Source organism: Schistocerca cancellata, chromosome 8, assembly GCF_023864275.1.
Source record: "Schistocerca cancellata isolate TAMUIC-IGC-003103 chromosome 8, iqSchCanc2.1, whole genome shotgun sequence".
NCBI classification, from domain to species: Eukaryota; Metazoa; Arthropoda; class Insecta; order Orthoptera; family Acrididae; genus Schistocerca; species Schistocerca cancellata.
The window spans coordinates 96749820-96771280 of record NC_064633.1 but is presented as its reverse complement, the minus strand read 5'-3'; the positions used below and the strand labels follow the sequence as shown (position 1 = coordinate 96771280).

Below are 21461 nucleotides of genomic sequence, written 5' to 3'. Positions count from 1 at the left end.
CAAATTGCGTGAAAATGTAATCACATGTCAGTTCTAGTTGTATTTTATATATTTGTCCAATGAATACCCGTTTATCATCTGCATTTCTTCTTGGTGTAGCAATTTTAATGGCCAGTAGTGTACATGCTGTATTACTAACCGTTAATTCTGTTAAGCATCATTTGTGTAGAGGCAGACACGGGGGATGGCTTCCATCAGTTGCTAGTGTTACGTGAGAAAGTCTCACATTTATTATATACGAGGGGCGTTTCATAAGTAATGCAACATACTTTTATTCTAAAAGCAAGTTTGTTTTATTCTGTAATCCAGTAAACGTTATCATTCTCCAATATTTTCGCTACAAAATCTTATTTTTCAGTAGAATGTTAGTTCAGTGCGACTGCCCTACGCCACGTTACAGGTAGTACCTGTATGCCCTCATGGAACCATTCTACTGGTCGACTCGGAAGAACGTCTTGCTGCGTCAGTAATGTCAGAATGTTTGCTTCCCTCAGAGTGTGTGTCATGAATGGAAGTCGGATGGTGCGAGATCTGGGCTGTAGTGTGGATGAAGAAGAAGAACAGTCTAATGCAGTTGAGCTCCTCTCGGGTGCGCAGACTTGTGTGAGGCCTTGCGTTGTCATGGAGAAAGAGAAGTTCTTTTGCATATTCGTTCAGGCGAACATTATAAAGTCACTTCTTAAATTTCCTGAGAGTAGCACAATACACTTCAGAGTTTGTCGTTGCACCTTGTGGGCGGACATCAAACAGAGTAACCCCCAGAACACCGTCCACATCACATTACTGACTGATGCTGCGGCTTCGAACCTTTTATACAGAGGAGTAGACATGTGGTGCCGCTCCATGAATTGCCGTTTTGTTTCGAGTTTGAAGTAATGAACCGATGTTTCACAGCCTGTGACGATCTTCGACAAAAAAATTGTGGCTATCAGCCTCGTAAAGCGCAAACTCTTCCGCACAGATGGTCCTCCGTTGTGAGCCGTCGTTGTGTCCGGCTCTTCGAAAAGCGCGCCAGGCGGAGTTCTTTCACTTCGCGTTCAGTGTTTGCGGTGCCGCTTTCGGTTTGGCGCGCTGTTTGGATCGCTACCGCCCTCTGGCGGGAGGTGGAGCAAGTGTACGGTCGCGTGACGATCGAGGAGTACGTACTGGGCGGTGGCCGAGGGAGGTGGTGGCGCGAGCGGGGCCCTGTTGTTGGGGGTCGTCAACTGCTCGCCACGTGCGTTCCCGGACCTCTTGGCTGTCAGGGGCTAAGTCTGCCTTACCTGCATGTACGCGGCTTAGAAGCTTAGAAGCCGTGGTGCAGGAGATCACCGCGTGGGACCGTATGTCTTCTTATCGGCCGTTGAAACCACTGGCAGCGGTTGGCTCTGACGAGCATAAGGAAGTGCAACGTGTTCCCTGCGTTGTGGTGGAGCGTGAGAAGTTGAGTACTGTTTACTGTAGAGATGAAAGGGATTTTTCAAGTTCTAGTGAAGTATATGAGTTTCTTCACCAGTAGTTTTTCTTTGGGGTCTTTCCACTACAGTTTTCGTTTGCCTGTCCGCGGGAATGTGATGATGTTTGGTTTGTGGAGCGCTCAACTGCGTGGTTATCAGGGCCCGTACAATTATCCAATCTTTGCTCAGTCCAATTTCGCCACTTTCCTGGATGATGATGAAATGATGAGGACAACACAAACACCCAGTCATCTCGAGGCAGGTGAAAATTCCTGACCCCGCCGGGAATCGAACCCGGGACCCCGTGCTCGGGAAGCGAGAACGCTACCGCGAGACCACGAGCGGCGGACCCCGCGGGAATGTGGTAATTGCTTCTTGGTCGGGCCGTTTCATCCACACCTTGACTGGATGATTTAGGGTCAGTGTCGTGTGTCTCTGTGGTTCAGAGTCTCTACAGGCACCGCCCTTGCTACATCTCCTGGTTTTGGGTAACTCGGGGAGGTGGTGGCTTGCAATGCGAGTTTTGGGGCTGATCTGCTGTGGCCCCGTAGACCACCAATAACTACTCCGACTATTGTGATCTGGGCCCCTTTACACGTGTCACTCCCTCACCGAGATAAAGGGAATTTTTTTGGGAACTGCCTTTAATGTGAAGGTTTGTGTGCTGGCTTATTGACATTTATCTTGTAACGTATATATATATATATATATATATATATATATATATATATATATATATATATATATATATTTCTCCCATACAAAGAAAGAACATATGTTATGTGGACATGTGTCCGGAAACGCTTACTGTCCATGTTAGAGCTCATTTTCTTACTTCTCTTCAAATCACATTAATCATGGAATGCAAACACACAGCAACAAAACGTACCAGCGTGACTTCAAACACTTTGTTACAGGAAATTTTGAAAATGTCCTCCGTTAGCGAGGATACATGCATCCACCCTCCGTCGCATGGAATCCCTGATGCGCTGATGCAGCCATGGAGAATGGCGTATTGTATCACAGCCGTCCACAATACGAGCACGAAGAGTCTCTATATTTGGTACCGGGGTTACGTAAATAAGAGCTTTCAAATGCCCCCATAAATGAAAGTCAAGAGGGTTGAGGTTAGGAGAGCGTGGAGGCCATGGAATTAGTACGCCTCTACCAATCCATCGGTCACCGAATCTGTTGTTGAGAAGCGTACGAACACTTCGACTGAAATGTGCAGGAGCTCCATCGTGCATGAACCACATGTTGTGTCGTACTTGTAAAGGCACATGTTCTAGCAGCACAGGTAGAGTATCATAGCGGTGAATCGAGGAAGTACAGTACATACTGACGAAACTAAAATGAGCTCTAACATGGAAATTAAGCGTTTCCGGACACTTGTCCGCATAACATCTTTTCTTTATTTGTGTGTGAGGAATGTTTCCTGTTAATTTTGCCGTACCTTTTTGTATCCTTTACATAGAGAAAATTTGTCAGCTATTTAAAAGAGTTTTTTTAAAATTGTTGTCGAGTTTAAAATCTTATTATTGGAAAGTTGTTAACGCCATACCTTGCAATCTCCTTTTCATAAAGAAAATTTGTCAGCTATTGGAAATTCTTTTTGTAAATGTTATTTTTTTTAAAAAAAAAAGCCAGGCTTAAAAATTTATTATTGAGAAAGTCTTTTAAAATAAAAACGTATCTTTAGCACTGTGTGTTATTTCACCAGCACCTCCTGGCCCCTACTTCCACGATAACGTTTTGGAACAACATGTGTAGTTGAGTTGTTGTTTGTGAACCGCCCTAATTGATGGTTCACGTTGTACTTTATGCTTTTCTGTTAGGCAGCACAGTGGGCACACACTTCTGAGTACCCCAACTGGTGCATGAGTGACGTCCGTTTGAGCAGCGAGGTGTTCGATTGTGATCCGTCGATCACCTTGAAAGAGAGTGTTCGCACGTTCCAGTTGCGCAGTAGTCACAGCTGTGTGCGGCCTGCCTTCACTCCGGAGATTATACAGGCTTACGCGACCTTGTTGCGATGATGACAGACACCTCGCCCAACGACTCACTGTGCTTTTTTTCACTGCCATGTCTCCGTAGACACTCTGGAAGCACCTATGAAAATTTGTGATGTTCTGGTTTTCCGTCAAAAGAAACTCAATGACAGCCCTCTGCTTGGAACGCACCTCCTTTGCAGACGCCAATTTTAAGGTTACATATAGCGCCGTCACCTATCGAAAATTCATGACACTATAGGGGCTGAAGCTGGAATATTCCACGATGTTCCACAACAAATTTCGCATTTTTTCAACCGCAACTGCTAGAGAAAAAAGTGTGCTGCATTACTTATTGAACATCCCTCTTATGTGGTGTTCGTGATTTGTGGAAACTACCGCTACACCTTTTATCGGTTTCTGCCTTCTCTTTCAAGGCTCTTCTCGCGGAGACTGGCATCGACTCGTTCAAGTTCGACGCCGGCGAGACCAGCTGGCTGCCCCAGCTGCCCGACATTCAGCCCATTGATCTGAACCCCATACAATTCTCGGCCGACTACCTGCAGACGGTCTCGCAGTTCGGGCCCATGATAGAGGTGCGCACGGGCGAGCGAACGCAGAACCTGCCAGTCTACATTCGCATGATCGACAAGGACACCAAGTGGACCTTCGACAACGGCCTGGCCACGCTGGTGACGACGCTGCTGCAGATGAACATGGTGGGCTACGTCCTGGTGCTGCCGGACATGGTGGGCGGCAACGGCTACGGCTCCGACGTCCTCACCAAGGAGCTCTTCATTCGCTGGCTGCAGGCCAACGTCTTCATGCCGGCCATACAGTTCTCCTACGTGCCCTGGGACTTCGACGAAGAGGTATGTAGCTTTCTGGAAATGAGACATCTTTTGTTACTTGTTACACCTCTCTTCAAGCACTTAGTCTGTTGATTGATTTAAGACTGTTTTCCACGTCTTCCTGGCATGTGCTCAGTTATTCGTATCTAAGCGCAAACATCCTCGGTATGAGTTCTTGGAACGAGAAAACATTTGGCGAAAGGACAGAATACTCGACGAATGGTCTGATCTGCCCTTTGCAGGATGCGTTGGAGAAACGTACTGCAGCACGTCCGTATGGTCCAACGACCACCCGGCAGTTGTCAAACAGTGGCGATGGAGGAATGGAACGCCCTACCATAAGAGCTCCGTACCAACTTTGTGGCCAGCATTGGAGCACGTAGCACTGTATGCAGTGCCATCCGAAGTGATCACACACCCTACTGAGAACCATGTCCTCTCTTGACTATTTGAGAGTGGTTTATTGTTCGGCAGCGCCTTCAGCATTGCATTTATTCGACCCTGTGCACCACTGTGGGGTTCGATTAGCGACAGGAGATTTTAGGACGAGTCCGGTGACCAGCGCACTGTACATGTATGCAACTGAATTGGAGATACCTACTTGGCTGAAGGGAAAGAGGTGGTGCGTTGCTGGCAATGAGAATGTATTGACTGGGCTCGACTTGTGCTGCGATGCGGTCGTAGATTTATGTGGCCGCCACAGACAGTCTACCGCAGAACGAAAGAAATACTAGGATTTAACGTTCCGTCGACATCGAGGTCATTAGAGACGGATCATAAACTTCGAATCATTCGAGAATGGGGAAGGAAATCGTCCGTGCCTTTTCAGAGCAACCTCGCTTGAAACCTACAATTATGGATGAAGGGATACGAGGAGAAAGGTTAGGGTCCATGTACCATCATGTTTCATTCCATGTCACCACCTTACTGACGTAGATACCTCTGATTCAGGTAGGCCTTTGCCAATCACAATTTCAGTTAATTAGAACACAGATTAAGATATCATCTCTCAATAGAGGGGAATAAAAACAGGGAGGCGTTGATTAATAAGAGTTTCAGCTAACCGAAATTATGAAATAGTTTTTAATTTAATTAAAAGAGAAAAGGCAGGCCTTGAATGATAATAGCTTAAGTTATGTAGAATTACCAAATATAAAGCATGCAGGCCTATAACGCTAACAGGTTCAGTTAAGTAGAATTGCCAAATAGAAAACAGGCAGGCCTTCGATATTAACAGCTTCAGTTAAGCAAAATTACCAAATAGCAAAACGACAGGTTTTCTTTAATAACAGGTTCAGTCAAATGAAATCACCAAACAGAAAACAGGCAGGTCTTTAATAACAGTTAAGATCTCAGAATCCAAAACTTAACTGAAGTTCACGAATCAAAGCTGAAGCTCGTCAGTTCCAAAGGGGGCCCAGAATTCAGCACAGCGAAACTGGCTTCAACTCTCTGATCGGTGTGCCTGTCCCAGAGTTGGCTGGCCAGGCAAGTCACGAAGACGGCAGTCGCAGTCAGCCACAAATACACCCAGCAACCACTCGTTCCCGCCTTTGTCACCAGGCTGACCTCTCACACCGTCCACCTCGCTCCGTTACCACCCCCAAACTCGACACACCACAACACGCTCCGTCTTCCATTAACAAACTCGGACAAAGATCTTAATGGCCTCAAACCAGAGGGACAGCACACGACAGATCGAGCTAGTGGCGCCAAGAATTCGAAAGGCGACCCGACAAACCCCGCCAGCTCAATCCTTAAATTTGCCTGGAGCAATTTAGTGCAATGACTCAAAATCTAAATCTGGAAAGTGGGACTGCGATTTGACTCGTCATGCTCTAGAATGCGAGTCCAGTGTCCCATCTCACTCGGTCGACCGCAGAATGGCAAGAAGCGCGACCTCAGCGCACAAGGTGGAGTGCAATGGTGGCTGCCCGATGGATGCGATGGACTCTTCACTTCCCACCGACGCGAACAGGCTTGACTGCCGCAGGCAACAACGTGCTGACGACAGAGGCAGCTGACGACTTTCGTGGGCTGAAGGAGCGAATATACGGTCCACAGAGCGACAAATGTTTGCCGGATCAATGACGAACACCAACAGTGACCTGTGAGCTGCCACGCCAGTTTCTCGTCGCGGGTCCCAGGTGTCACGGCTCCACTCGCATGATTTTGCTTACCGATCTTTACAGTGCATACAGATTATCAGGGTCCCAGGAAAGTCACCAACGGAGGCTCGAAAAGTGGGTAAGTGTAAGAAAATGAAACACCTACATCTATCCTTATGATGTCATTTATTGTACGACTACTAGTTTCGGCCATTCAGTGGACCATCTTCAGGCCTTAGCTGATGCTGAAGGGGTTAACACCATACACAGTGCATCATTGGCAAACATAATTGGTTTAGGCAGGCTACCTGTTACTATGATGTTGTCTCTCCGAACATCAGCTGTTGACAGTTGGAGAGACAACATCACAGCGTCAGATAAGTCCTAAAGATGGTGCATTGAAGCGCCGACACTGGTAGCTGTACAATAAATGACATCAAAAGGGCGGCTGTAGGTGTCTCATTTTCTTAAAATAGCGAACGGATGTAGTCCGCCAGATCTCCAGTCACGGGGACGGGCATACAAAAACTTGGATAAATGTGGCCAGAAATGAGGAATCGATGGCCACACTGGTGCATCGACTGCGAGGAGCATTATTGAGTACTTGAGGCGCGATGCATCCTGCTTGTCGACGGGGTATATATTTGACAGGTGGTGGAGATGATAATGAAAGGGGTCCTTTCTTTATTAAGTGCATAACTTTCTCTGTCCAACTTCAACACTTTCCCTCTTTTTTTGGGAAGCTGCGGTTTCGATCTGTTTCGTACTAAGAGTAAAAGTAACTTTTCAAATTTGATTCCAAATGACTATAAAATTAATAAAGGTATACGACAAGAAGAAAAGTGCTTAAATAAATAACGCAATCAAAAATGATGCAGAGTGTTGATAGTACAGCTTTCAAAACCCCCTTTTTTCCCTGCAATACCATCATTACTGATATCGTACGATATTTTGCTGCGTTTCCCCATTTCTAATTTATATACTGCCTACACAGAAGGTTGGGTTCGTTATCCACCCTATGGAACGTGGATCCGAAGAGAGACTCAGCCATTTCTACAAGTCCTTCTCATCACGACTGGGGAACGTCAGGCCTGCTCCTCCTTATGTACTACTGCACGGTATGTGACCGTGCCACCCTGACCACCTATGCACCTTGGTGTCACACGTGAGGCGAAACTGCAGCTAGTGAGGCACAGTGCATCCCTAGAAGGTGTCATCCAGCGCCCTCTTCGTCCTGTTGATCTTCTCCTCCTGTATCAGTTCCATAGAAATTTTATTTACCCATTCTCTGGTTGTCTTACATGCAATTGTGAAATAGAGGACCAAGTTTCGTTCTATACAAAATACGGCTTTTACTGATTTCAACAGTTGCAACCAGTGCGCCACCGCGGAAACAGACGACAGTACATACTTTATGTAATTGAAAGTCTGATCCTATTCAGCATTGTGTTTCAAAAATCTCTCCCCTGGCTACACTTCACCTCGTAGTGAGATTCCGAGAAGTGTGGCGACAAAGATGCACAATGACGGTATTTGACGATCCATCGCTAAAAATAATGTATCCAGGCTCGTTACGTACGTCTTCCACAGAATGATACTGTGGCAGCTACAGTGTGGCGCACAGCGCAGAGCTGAGAGTTTTCTCGGTAACTGCTACTGTCTTTCTGCGGTTCACACTGATTTGGTTCAGACATTAACTTGAACGTTTTAACCTTGTCGTTCAGCCTAATGCCAACCCACTATCCATGTTAGATTAACAATAATCACCTAGTCAAAACTGAACCGCACCCCTCCATTGTTCACTTTAGGTAGTCGAAATGCGCTCTGTTATAACAATGGTACATACAGATACATCAGAAAGAGTTTTCATCACATATATGAGTCTGAAACGTTGTTTTGGGATGACATGATTCCAGCAAAAGCAAAATCACTAACGGGCCATTGATACTTCATACCAGTATTGATCTATCTTATGGAAACAAGCATCCTCATGAACAGAGAGTTAGCAAGCATCCTCATGAACAGAGAGTTAGCAAGACCACTGGCATCAGCAAATTACTTAGATTCACCTTCCAAAAGACAAAGCGGGGTAAGCTGAGGAGTCAAGAGGTGAGGAAGAAACATGGAATCTTTCATTCCTTTTATCCAAGTGGTACGGTGTATTGAGGTTGTAGTCTACAGAAGCAACCATAATAAATTTAGAAAGAGAGTGGAAGTAAAACGTACTGATCAGAAGACGTTGGATAGAGATGATTAAGTATGACATCGCCGCCGGAGGAAGAACGGTGCTGATCTCTCTATGGCAGGTTGTACATGGACAAAGGAAGTGGGAAAGGCTCATTAGCAGTACCCAAGAAACTGGAACTGTGCAATGATAATGATGATACATGCATTTAAAATATTTTTATATAATTACATTTATTACAAAATATGCACACGATGAAGAAATCATACGAATGAGACGGAAGAATGTGTTATGATGTAATATACATGTACCGACAAACAAATGATCACAGTTTCAGAAAAATTGGATATATTGTTTTCAAGAGAAAGGGCTACACAAACTGAGAAAGTCTGTAACGCTTTGGTTGACCTCTGACCCTTACGCAAGCAGTTATTCGGCTTGTCATTGATTGACGGAGTTGTTGGATGTCCTCTTGAGGGATATTGTGCCAAAGTCTGAACAAAATGGAACGTTAGATCGTCAGACTCCCGAGATGATTGGAGGTCCCTGCCCATATGTTGTCCAAACTTTCTCACTTGGGGAGAAATCCGCTCACTGGGGCTCAATTCGAAGCGGGACTTATCACTGAAGACAAGCCACCTCCAATCATTGAGATATGTCTGAAGACGTCCCAGACTGCCATGGGATGCCAATCATCTCGGGTTTTGACAGTCTGACTTGCCAACTGGACAGGATTTGACACGGCATCCCTCAGCAATATACCTAACACTTCTGTCAATCAATGCCAAATAACTGCCCGCACAGGGGCCACAGGTGGACCAACGAGTTATTGACTTGCTCAATTTGTGAAACTATTTCTCGTCATTAAATCTACAGATGTACATCATATTTTTGTCTTCTGTGTATGTACATAATTTTTTTGCCTAAGAGGTTAATTTATAGCTATGCCCAAGAAGTCGTGTGACTTGGTTGCTCTTGGTTTGTACACAACAGTGCTTGTAGTCTTGGAGAAAAGGGAGTGAACACACCAGTCAGTTACCTGTGCAAGTAGTGGACGTTCTTAACATACGTGTGACAGCATTTTCATACATATACAGCGAAAATGAACTAAACTATTAATGTTTGGAATGTTTTATATATTGTGGCAACCAAATTAAGAAGGAGTTATCCAACAGAAGACGATGTAGGACAGGATGATGACACTTTCGCAATGTTTTTGGAGAATCTAATTATTCAGAAACGTGAATATTGATTTGACTGCTTAACTGTTGTTACGCTGGATAGGGTAGTGGACGAAGAAAACAATTTTATGGACGATAACGCGATTAACAGTGTTATAGTTTGCAGTGCTGATGGCAGTGGCGGAAACAGTACTCCTGAAAGAGAAGCTAAGTCTTCTGGTGACTATGAACGTTCACCAGAAAAGAAATCCAATACTGTTAGTATTTTGACAAAATTTTCGGATAATCGTCTTGAATATATTTATGATAGTTACGAGGGTGTGTCAACGAAAACCTTAAATTTGTAATAACAAATCGAAATTTCGCGCCTTTACCCTGTAAGTTGGTAAGCGTGCTACAAACAGTTTGCAGAATGGCCTGTAGGTGGCAGCATAGTGCACAGACACACATATCGTCGCAGTATCAGTATAAAGACGGCCGCTCGACTTGCGACTTGCACCAGGGAATAACAGCATTCTGTTATTCCGTTTTTGCGTAGTGAAGGTGTGAAACCTATTGAATTTCATCGACGAATGAATGTTCAGTACGGTGATGCATGTTTGTCACAGCAGCAAGTCTATGAATGTAGTAGGAAGTTCGAAAATGGTGTGACTTCAATGGAAGATGCTCCTCGTCCAAGTCAGGCACAACGAGTTGTGACTCCACAGAACATTGCATCAGTTGAAGCCATAGTGAAGGAAAACCACCAAGTGACACTGAATGACATTGTAGCGTGTTTACAGATTAGTCATGGGTCAGCACACCACACTGTGCATGATGTGCTCCAGTTTCACAAAGTGTCTGCAAGAAGGGTGCCACGGCAGTTGACTCCTGAAATGAGAGAATGACGTGTTGATGCTTGTGAAGAATTTCTTCGACGCTTTGAACGAGAAGGTGATATCTTCCTTGCAAGAATCGTTACTGGGGACAAAACCTGGATTCACTTCCACCAACTGGAACGAAGAGAGCGAGCGAGGAATGGCGCCATTCCTCATCACCAAAACCAAAGAAGTTTCGAACAGAACCATCAGCATGGAAGGTTATGCCGCCTCTCTTTTGGGACGAAAAAGGCGTCATTCTGGAGCATTACATGCCGAGAGGGACCACTGTCACCAGTGCATCATACACAGATATCCTAAAAAAAAACACATTTGCGGCCTGCAATCAAATCAAAGCGACGTGGTTTGCTGTCAGCAGGTGTCCTTCTGCAACATGACAATGCAAGGCTCGTACAACAGTTGCAACAATCACAGACCTGCATTTTGAGTGTCTTCCTCATCCACCATACTCACCAGACCCTGTCCCAAGTGATTTCCATATGTTTGGACCACTCAAAGACGTAATGGGAGGAAAGAAGTTTCGTTCTGATGAAGAGGTACCCCACGCAGTGCATGAGTGGTTGCGCTGACTGCCAAAGGAATTTTTTTATAAACGAATTTATGCACTTTGTAAGCGCTCTATGATTTACATTGAGCGTGGGGAAGATTACGTCGAAATGTGATACAGCTTTGTACCGCTTCTGCACAATAAATAATGTTTAAAAACATATTTGAGGTTTTCATTTGACTCACCCTCGTATTATACACCTACATTTAAAATTGCACCTATAGCTCGTTATTGATGACATCCGTCTATATAAAGTACACCAAAGTAATCTGATTATGTGATGAAACAAAGACAGAATGAAGACCCATTTAGAGGACGCGGTAATAAAAGAATTGGAGATAAAACAACTCATTCTGTCTCAATATAGAAAAAGAACAAAATACGTACACTCTTTGAATGCACATTTCTTCGGAAAAATAAAGTATAAGCAAGAAGAATAACAGATTGTATAAGGACTCTCTTGCAGTGCCGTCAACACTAAATTAGGAAATAGAATTTTCATTATGAAAATGCATTCTATTCTTCATAAGCAGCTTTTTTTCAGCGTATCAGCCTAAGCTTCAATATTTGTAGAAACGACGAAGTACAATGCTCCCGCACATGATACTGAATTCCAGAATGTGAGTCGAGTGGTATTTGATTTTGCAGCTCAAGAATGTGATTAGAGGACTGTACAGGTACTGTATTCGCCTAAAGGACCTATTGTGATTCTGCATGTTGTTTAATGCAATTTGTTGAGGAGAGTGATGTACATTTTTAAAGTCCGATAGAGCGCAAACTGCGGGTTGCACAATCGTATGCTTCCACAATATTAGTTACAGTGGTACATAAAGCTTATAAATACAGTTGGAACACCGTTTTCCTGTTCGGTCCGAGAAACTTGCCTTACAAGAGCCTCTTGTCACTTTCGACTGGTGGAAAGCGATTCAGACTGTGCTGTCACGACACAATTGAACCCAAAAATGGCTCTGAGTACTATGGGACTTAACATCTATGGTGATCAGTCCCCTAGAACTTAGAACTACTTAAACCTAACTAACCTAAGGACAGCACACAACACCCAGCCATCACGAGGCAGAGAAAATCCCTGACCCTGCCGGGAATCGAACCCGGGAACCCGGGCGTGGTAAGCGAGAACGCTACCGCACGACCACGAGATGCGGGCACAATTGAGCCTATGTGTGGTCTAGTGCCTTATGTTTCGTCACTATCCGCTATCGACATGAGCATATTTCCTTCAAAAACCAAGGGGTACATCTTAAAGCACTGGAAATCGATAAATACAAAGTACGTATAGATCTAATAAAGATAGCTAGCATGCTTTGGGAAGCGGGTGTGAGAGGCATTGAGTAAGTCAGTTTAACCCTTCCGGGACGAGTTTCCCCAAAGCGGAGCAATACGGAGGCGCTGCGCGGGTTCCATACTCCTTAGGTTTCTTTCATCGCTTATAAATTCTACAGTTTTTGACTTATAGGTGTAATTTTTTTTGTAAATGATGCTAATACACGCTCTTTACTGGTATACTATTTTCATTATTCCATATCGTGCACTTGGTGGTAGTGTTAAAATAGAAAAGAAATGAAATATTTGATTTTTTTACTTTTTTTTCAGAGGTGGTGCATTGAATTAGACATATTAAAATTAGTTGTATCCTATCCTTCAAAGTTTTAGCTTTAAAAGGACATATAAAATACAATTTTATCTCTAATAGGACGTCCGTGGGGAGAAAAATAAGTCCATTTTGAGGGATGAGAAATTTAATTTATGTCCATAAACTAAAACATTTCATAATATTTGCTTAAAACAATCTACTACTTTGGCATAATGATTTTTCCATAGGCAACCACATTTTATAAATCCTTTCGGTACTCTGGTACTTCGTGATACCTGCTGAAGCGTTCAGGAACATGAAGAGAAGGGTTGGACGAACAAGTTTCGCCCTCCCACCTTGGAGCGATCACTGAAAACGACACAGTCACCCTGTTTTCCGGTGCCTGTTCTTGCTATAGCACGGTACAGGCCGTCCCTGCTGTGTAGGTCACCATGCTCAGAGCGTGGCCTCTTCCTCGATGGGTTGGTTGAGCCCTGACGTCGCCCACAAGCTCCTTGACGAGACTCTTAAAAACTGCAAAAGACTCTTTGGTGTCTCCCCTCTTTTCTTTGCTATGATTACATATAGCAAGAAAGCGCTGACGATCCCCACCTGAAATTAGTGAGAAGAATTACCCTTTGGTCAGTATGCGCCCCGTCCCGTGTCGATACTCCAAGCCAGTCCCTAGATCGGGTCACATATGCGGGCCTTGCGTCCCGAAGGGGTAAAATGTGCGGTGCCAAAGAAGTAAACTTTTCCCCTCCCTGTTAGTTAACTACCGTATATGTATGGGATAGAATGTTATTTTGACCTACATGTTACTCAATCTATCCTATTTGTCAAAAAGCTCGAAGTAATTACACTACTGGCCATTAAAATTGCTACACCACCAAGATGACGTGCTACAGACGCGAAATTTAACCGACAGGAAGAAGATGCTGTGATACGCAAATGATTAGCTTTTCAGAGCGTTCACACAAGGTTGGCGCCGGGGTTGACACCTACAACATGAGGAAACTTTCCAACCGATTTCTCATACACTAACAGCAGTTGAACGGCGTAGCCTGGTGAAACGTTGTTGTGATGCCTCGTGTAAGGAGGAGAAATGCGTACCATCACGTTTCCGACTATGATAAAGGTCGGATTGTAGCCTATCGCGATTGCGGTTTATCGTATCGCAACATTGCTGCTCGCATTGGTCGAGATCCAATGACTGTTAGCAGAATATGGAATCGGTGGGTTCAGGCGGGTAATACGGAACGCCGTGCTGGAACCCAACGGCCTCGTATCACTAGCAGTCGAGATGACAGGCATCTTATCCGCATGGCTGTAACGGATCGTGCAGCCACGTCTCGATACCTGAGTCAACAAATGGGGACGTTTCAAGACAATAACCATCTGCACGAACAGTTCGACGACGTTTGCAGCAGCATGGACTATCAGCTCGGAGACCACGGCTGCGGTTACCCTTGACGCTGCATCACAGACAGGAGCGCCTGCGGTGGTGTACTCAATGACGAACCTGGGTGCACGAATGGCAAAACGTCATTTTTTCGGATGAATTCAGGTTATGTTTACGGCATCATGATGGTCGTATCCGTGTTTGGTGACATCGCGGTGAACGCACATTGGAAGCATGTATTCGACAACGCCATATTGGCGTATCACCCGGCGTGATGGTATGGGGTGCCATTGGTTACACGTCTCGGTCACCTCTTGTTCGCATTGACGGCCCTTTGAACGGTGGACGTTACATTTCAGATGTGTTACGACCCGTGGCTCTGCCCTTCATTCGATCCCTGCGAAACCCTACATTTCAGCAGGATAATGCACGACCGCATGTTGCAGTTCCTGTACGGGCCTTTCTGGATACAGATAATGTTCGACTGCTGCCCTGGCCAGCACATTCTCCGGATCCCTCACCAATTGGTCAATGGTGGCCGAGCAATTGGCTCGTCATAATACGCCAGTCACTACTCTTGATGAACTGTGGTATCGTGTTGAAGCTGCACGGGCAGCTGTACCTGTATACGCCATCCAAGCTCTGTTTGATTCAATGCCCAGGCGTATCAAGGCCGTTACTACGGCCAGAGGTGGTTGTTCTGGGTACTGATTTCTCACGATCTATGCACCCACCTTGCGTGAAAATGTAATCACATGTCAGTTCTACTATAATATATTTGTCCAATGAATACCCGTTTATTATCTGCACTTGTTTAGCAGTTTTAATGGCCAGTAGTGTAGATTTAAATTCGGTCTCTGTGGGCAAACAATGGTTTTTTGGAACGTGTTATTGCACAGGTAACGTACGTTCTGTATTGGGTGACCTGTCTTGCAGACGGTGGAGATCAGCCGGGATCTGGCGGAGCTGCACGCCCGGTACGCGCCGCGCATCGTCGAGCTGATGGAGGCCGCCGTGGAGAACGGCACGCTCGTCAACCCGCCCATCTGGTGGATCGCCGCCAACGACACCACCGCCCAGGGCATTAACTCAGGTACCGTGTGTACAGCTTTCTCACGCCGCACGTGTTGTCTCACGCCGTCTTTCGAGTTTCACTCTCTTTCTCCATCTGACGACTTCTTTCTTATTCCTCTCCTTTTGCAGTGGTTTTATCTCCGAGCCTTAGCTGTCTCACTAATGTTTATAATTCCACGAGCGCCTTGTTGCTATATTTAAGTCCCACAGTAAGGATAACTGTTATTGTGGTCTCTAGTCTGAAGAGTGGTTTGATGCAGCTCTCCATGTTAGCCTGTCCTGTGCAAGCCTCTTCATCTCTGCAGATTTACCGCAACGTGCGTCCATTTCAACCTGCTTACTATGTTTGTCTCTTGGCCTCCCTCTTCAACGTTTACCCCACCCCACTTTCTTCAGTTATCAAACTGACAGTTCCTTGATGACGCACGATGTGTCTATCGACCACCCGCTTTTTTGTTCACGTTGTACAATAGATTTTTTTCCCCAATTCGATTCACTAAATCCTCATTTCTTTCTCAATGTACTCATCTAATGTTCATCATTCTTAGGTAGCACGACATTCCAAAAAGCTTCTATCTTCTTCCTACCTGAATTGTCCATCGTTGACGTTTCACTGCCGTGCAAGGCTACATTCCAAACAAATATCTTCAGTAACGACTTCTTAACTTTTAAATTTATGTATGACGTTAACAAAATCCTCTTTTCCAGAACTACTTTTCTTGCCATTCTGCATTTTATATCTTCCTTGCTTCCGCCGTCATTAGTTATTTTGCTGCTCAAATAACAAAACTCATCTACTACTTTTGGTGTTTCATTTCCTAATCGAATTATCTCGGCATCGTCTGATTTACTTAGACTACATTCCATTACCAGACTTTTACGTTCAGTGGTATTCCTATTATGGTCTACTTTCAAGACACTGCCCATTCCGTTCATCTGCTGTTCCAAGTCCTTAGTTGTCACTGACAGACTTACAATGTCATCGGCAAACTGCAATGTTTTTATTTCCTCGCTTGGGCTTTAATTCCTTTTCCCAATTTCTTCTCCGTTTCCTTGAAAGTTTGATCAATGTACAATGAGTAACATCGAGGATAGGCTACAACACAGTCTCACTCGTTTCTCGATTACTTCTTCCGTTTCATGTTCTTCTTCCCTTACAACTGCAGTCTGGCTTTTCTATTTGTTACTAATAACATTTCGCTCCCTGTTATGTTACCCCTGCTATCTTCAAAATTTCACAGAGTGTAGTCCAGACGATACTGTCAAACACTTTTTCTAAATCTAAAAAAACTCTAAAAGTAGGTTTCAATTTCTTCAAACCATCCTCTAAGATAACTAATAGAATCAGTATCGCTTTTCTACAGAACGCAAATTGATATTCCCCGAGGTCGGCGCCTACCAATTTTCATTTCTTCTGGAAATAATTCATGTCAATATTTTGCAAACATGACTTATTAAAATGACAGTCGGTAGTATTCACACCTGTCAGTACTTGTGCTCTTCCCAATTCGAATCAGTCTTCCTCAGTTCTGAGGGTATTTCAGCTCTCCCATATTCTTGCACATTACGTTCAATACTTTTCTCACGACTGGATATCCCATGGATTTCATAAATCCTGAGGAATGTTGTTTGTTCCAGTGGCCTTGTTTGCACTTAACTCTTTAAGTGCTCTGCCAAAGTGTTCTCCCAGTATTATATCCCCTATATCATCATCATCTGCTTCCTCTTCCCTTTCCATGATATTGTCTTCATTCACCTTTATATCTTTCACGTTTAAGCTTTCCCTCCCTTGCTTTTTACTGTTTTACCATCGAGGCTCTTGATACTCATTCATACAGTTACGTCTTTTATCTTGGAAGGCCTCACTAAACTTCCTATAAGCAGTATCTATTTTTCTTTTGCATTTGTCCCCTAGATATACCTACTTAGAAAATATATGAAGGTAGTATCTTTTCCCGAAAGAACAGTTACGATTGATGACAGTGCAGCTTCTCTAGAATGAAATGATAATTAAATCGACACTCTAGCTGCAGACAGGCGTTGGTATACATCATTGGGGACGTGTTGAAAATGTGTGCCCCCACCGGGACTCGAACCCCTGATCTCCTGCTTACATGGCATACATGGCAGGCGCACTATCCTCTGTGCCCTCGGTGGCGCAGGTGGATAGAGCGTCTGCCATGTAAACAGGAGATCCCAGGTTGGAGTCCCGGTCGGGAAACATATTTTCAACAGTTCCCCAATGATGTATATCAACGCCTGTTTGCAGTTAGGGTGTCGATTTAATTATCATTTCATTCTCGAGGAGCTGCACGGTCATCAGTGGTATCTGTTCTTTCGGGAACAGATACTACCTTCATATACAGTTAAAATATGGCTGCCCGGCCATTGCCCTTCTTGTGCGAACGCACACGCTATGCCTCCACTCGTACGGGACTCGGTAGATTAATCTGCCACCAGTAATGAGTGTGATGGGAAAACATCTATTAGGCGCACTACGAATGTAGTGGTGTGGACATGTTGGGAATGTGGGTCTCACGGGGAGCGTGCAAGAGTAAGTCCCTGCAGGTTCACTATCCTCTGTGCCGTCGGTGGCAGATGGATAGAGCGTCTGTCATATAAGCAGGAGGTCCCGGTCGGGACACACATTTTCAACATGTCCCCAATGATGTACATCAATGACTGTTTGCAGCTAAGGTGTCGATTTAATTATCAATTCCTCCTTAGAAATTTTGCCCTTTCTGCCGTTCTAATATTTTCGGTGTCAGTACTCGTGTTTGGTTGCTTTATTCGATGCATTTACATATTTTTTTTTCGTCAATTAAATTAAATATTTCCTATGTTATCGAAGGACCTAGCTTTTTGTCAATTATGTGATTCTCTGTTGCCTACACTAGTTCATTTCTAAAACCTACCCATTCTTCTTTTACTGTATTCTTTCTCCTGTTTTAGTAAAACATTGCCTACTCCACCTTCTGAAATTCTCAACAACCTCCATTTCCTTCAGCTTATACAGACCTCACTTCCTTAATGAACTATTTTTATGCAGTTTTTTAAAATTTAATCTGCAATTTGTAACACGAGTGTGCTTACGATGAAAACTGACGTACTTCCATGAACTGTTACTGAGTAAAGGCTGTTAAGCTATGCTGTAATACATGCACCTGTATGGTCCAGAAAACAAACTGGAAACTTCAGGAAAAGTCACACATACTCATTTACTTAATGCAAGCGCAACAGAAATGAATTTTGCATAGATTACTATCCCAAAATTAAAATAAGTAATTTTACACCAAGAAACTTTCTAAAAATAGTAGACTTTGTTCGTTTTTGGCTTATAGCCCCAAGCAGTAGAAATGACGATGCCCCATCTTATCTGCACTCGCTGAATCTAGACTTGAAAGAATAGCTAAACCAATACCTTCCTGGGTCAGAACGTAATACCCTCCTAATAAAGCAATTAGAGAGCCTCTCACACCGCTTACTGCACTCAGAAATCAGAAATCTTCCAAAACAGCAGCCAGTGACATACCTTTCCCCATCTGAATCCAAACTCCATGCAAAGAAAGTGAGTGTTTATTACTAATGGTCTGCGAATGCAGAATCTTATTAACTGTCTGTGCCATCTTAGAGCATTTATGTGGCGAAGGTGGAGGTAATAAATATACAAAATACGGTAGCGTGGCTACATTTATCAGCATCAACTACAGATAATAAATGAAGTGGCTTGAACTGAGTGAAATAATTATGAGAAAGATCCTGTTTTAGAAAGTCCACATGGACCTTCAGTATATGAAATACAAAAAAGATTCTTGCAAAGCGCAAACAGAGTTATGTGCTGTCAATGTAAAACATATGAGAAGGCAATAATTCTTTTATAATGTAGGATAGGATAATAATTTTGAGTCTACAGCATGATGGATTGAAAGATGATATTTGGTCCTGTAATCAACACACCTATAACAAGAAGTGAACAACTGTTGCGCTTCCATTTTACCATACACAAGAGTATTATCATAGGCATGAATGGGAAGTAATCATAAGGTAACTATGAAATAGGTGGAATACACTTCGGTAATGACCTATTATACATTCTCCTATTGGTCACCATGGCATGTAGCAGAAAAGAACTCATCATCAGTTTCAGTCATAATTTCATAAACTCAAAACTAGCTCCCATCGACACCAGTCAAAGCCACACTGTCTCTCAAATGAAAAAGACCAATAAAAAGGTGTTAGCAAATGGACGTAATGCGCTATTCCAGTCTCTTTTGTGCCTAAGGTCCATCACCGCTCCCTTTGGATCCCTACGCATTTCGGTGCTCTCCGATACACACGATCGAACAGCGGAGGAGAGGTACTCATGCGTCAACTTTAGGTTACAATATCTCCGGATGTAATTAACGTTTTACAATGCAACAAACGGCACTGATTACGTATTTGTCTATATGTTCAGGTGTGCTAACAAAACTAACGGGGTTCCATTTAAAAAAACCTCTGTTTGTGTTAAAAAACATACTTCCGTGCATTTTTTTTATGGTTTGCATTAACCAATTACACTACCCCCTCTCCTCACTTTCGGTCTGTGGAATCGATTCGTCAGTATTTGATGTGGTTTACGAAATATATCCAGCGGTAATGTTAGGTGACTCACTCTGTATATATATATATATATATATATATATATATATATATATATATATGTGTGTGTGTGTGTGTGTGTGTGTGTGTGTGTGTATATATACATAGGGTGTTTCAGAAATGAGAGTCAGAATTCAGGGATGTGACAAGAATGATCATTCGAAAAAAGTCAAGTAAACATGGGCTCTAAAACGCATTACTTAAGAGCTATGAGCAATTCCTGATCTCTGATACGTGAAACAAATCTCTTCTACTGCAAGCTCTTTGCTTTCTATATTTTGGGAAGTGGTAGTATGGAGCAAAACAAGAATAAAAGTCTGGCAAACATGTGCTTTAAACTGCATACCTTAAGAGCTATGAGCATTTGTTTATCTTCACTACTTTCATATACAACCCTTCTAATGAAAAAGTGCTCATGACTTTTAAGGTACCCATTTTAGAGCCATTTTTACTGTTTTGGTCCATACCACCATTCCCCAAAATATGGAAAGCAAAGACTTGCAGTAGAAGAGATTGGTTTCACAGTATGGGAGATCAAGAATTGCTCACAGCTCTTAAGGTACATGTTAAGCCCATGTTTACTTGACGTTTTTGTTTCAAATAATCATTCCTGACGTTTCCTATATATTGACCATATATATTGAAACCTATTAATTATTTCCCAATGAAATATGTCAGTTATAGCACAACACATAAAACTGAGTACAGAATAACACAAAAATCAAGTAGAATGATGAGAAAAGTAAGAAAGAAAAGTAAGAAGATATTATGTATTTTTTACCAGAGAAACTGGTTACAAGACACAAACTATTAGTTCTTTTTTTATTACTTTCAGTCTTAGAAATTTGTGGTGAGGTGGTATATGTAATGTAAGGTTTCATTAATTTCTCCCAAACTGTCCCAAATTCATGCTATGAATGTCAAATTATGTTTACATTTTTTGCATGAGTTTTCCCTAGAAATTAGTGCAAAAAAGATTGAATAAAAACATTTTCTTCTTGGGACTGTTCTGGAAAAAGCTTTTCGCATTGAAGCTACACTGTGTCTTGATGCTGTACAGTGTGCATGGGAATGTACACACAATTATTGTTTCTCACATAGACCAATATTATAGCTAGGGTGATACAGAATGGAAACTTTTCGACAATTGTGGCTGGTATTCAGCACTTGTAGAACATGCTGCTATTTTCTGGGCAGTTCTTATCATGTATCAAGTACTATAAGTATTCACAAGCATTTAGAGGGATCAGGAATCTCATCCTCTTATGTTTGTACTAATCACACATCTAGTACCTCGTCTGGACAGACAAGGGATGCCAACACTGGTATGGGACAAGTGCACTGATTGGTTGGTACAAAACTGTCATATTACATAGAAACAATAATTAAAATTCAAGGTGAAAATAATTACTCATCTGTCCATGGGTTTTAAACCTTCTCTTACTGACTAAACATAGCTCTTTATTTCAACAAAAAATCTAAATGAATATCGTTTCATACTTCAATACTACATAACTACTAAATATCACTACTTGTAGCTATTCACAACATCATCTGCAACCTCTCTATTTAAATTTGC

General features: G+C 43.1%; 1 protein-coding gene across 1 annotated transcript in view; it reads left to right on the top strand.

The window, feature by feature from the left end:
* Nucleotides 1-21461, top strand: part of LOC126094504 (myogenesis-regulating glycosidase-like) — a 92207-nt gene that overhangs the window by 52206 nt on the left and 18540 nt on the right. The window contains exons 4-5 of the mRNA XM_049908917.1: nt 3862-4296; nt 15104-15260. Coding sequence (XP_049764874.1) covers nt 3862-4296; nt 15104-15260 — 592 coding nt within the window. The remainder of the gene's footprint in view (nt 1-3861; nt 4297-15103; nt 15261-21461) is intronic.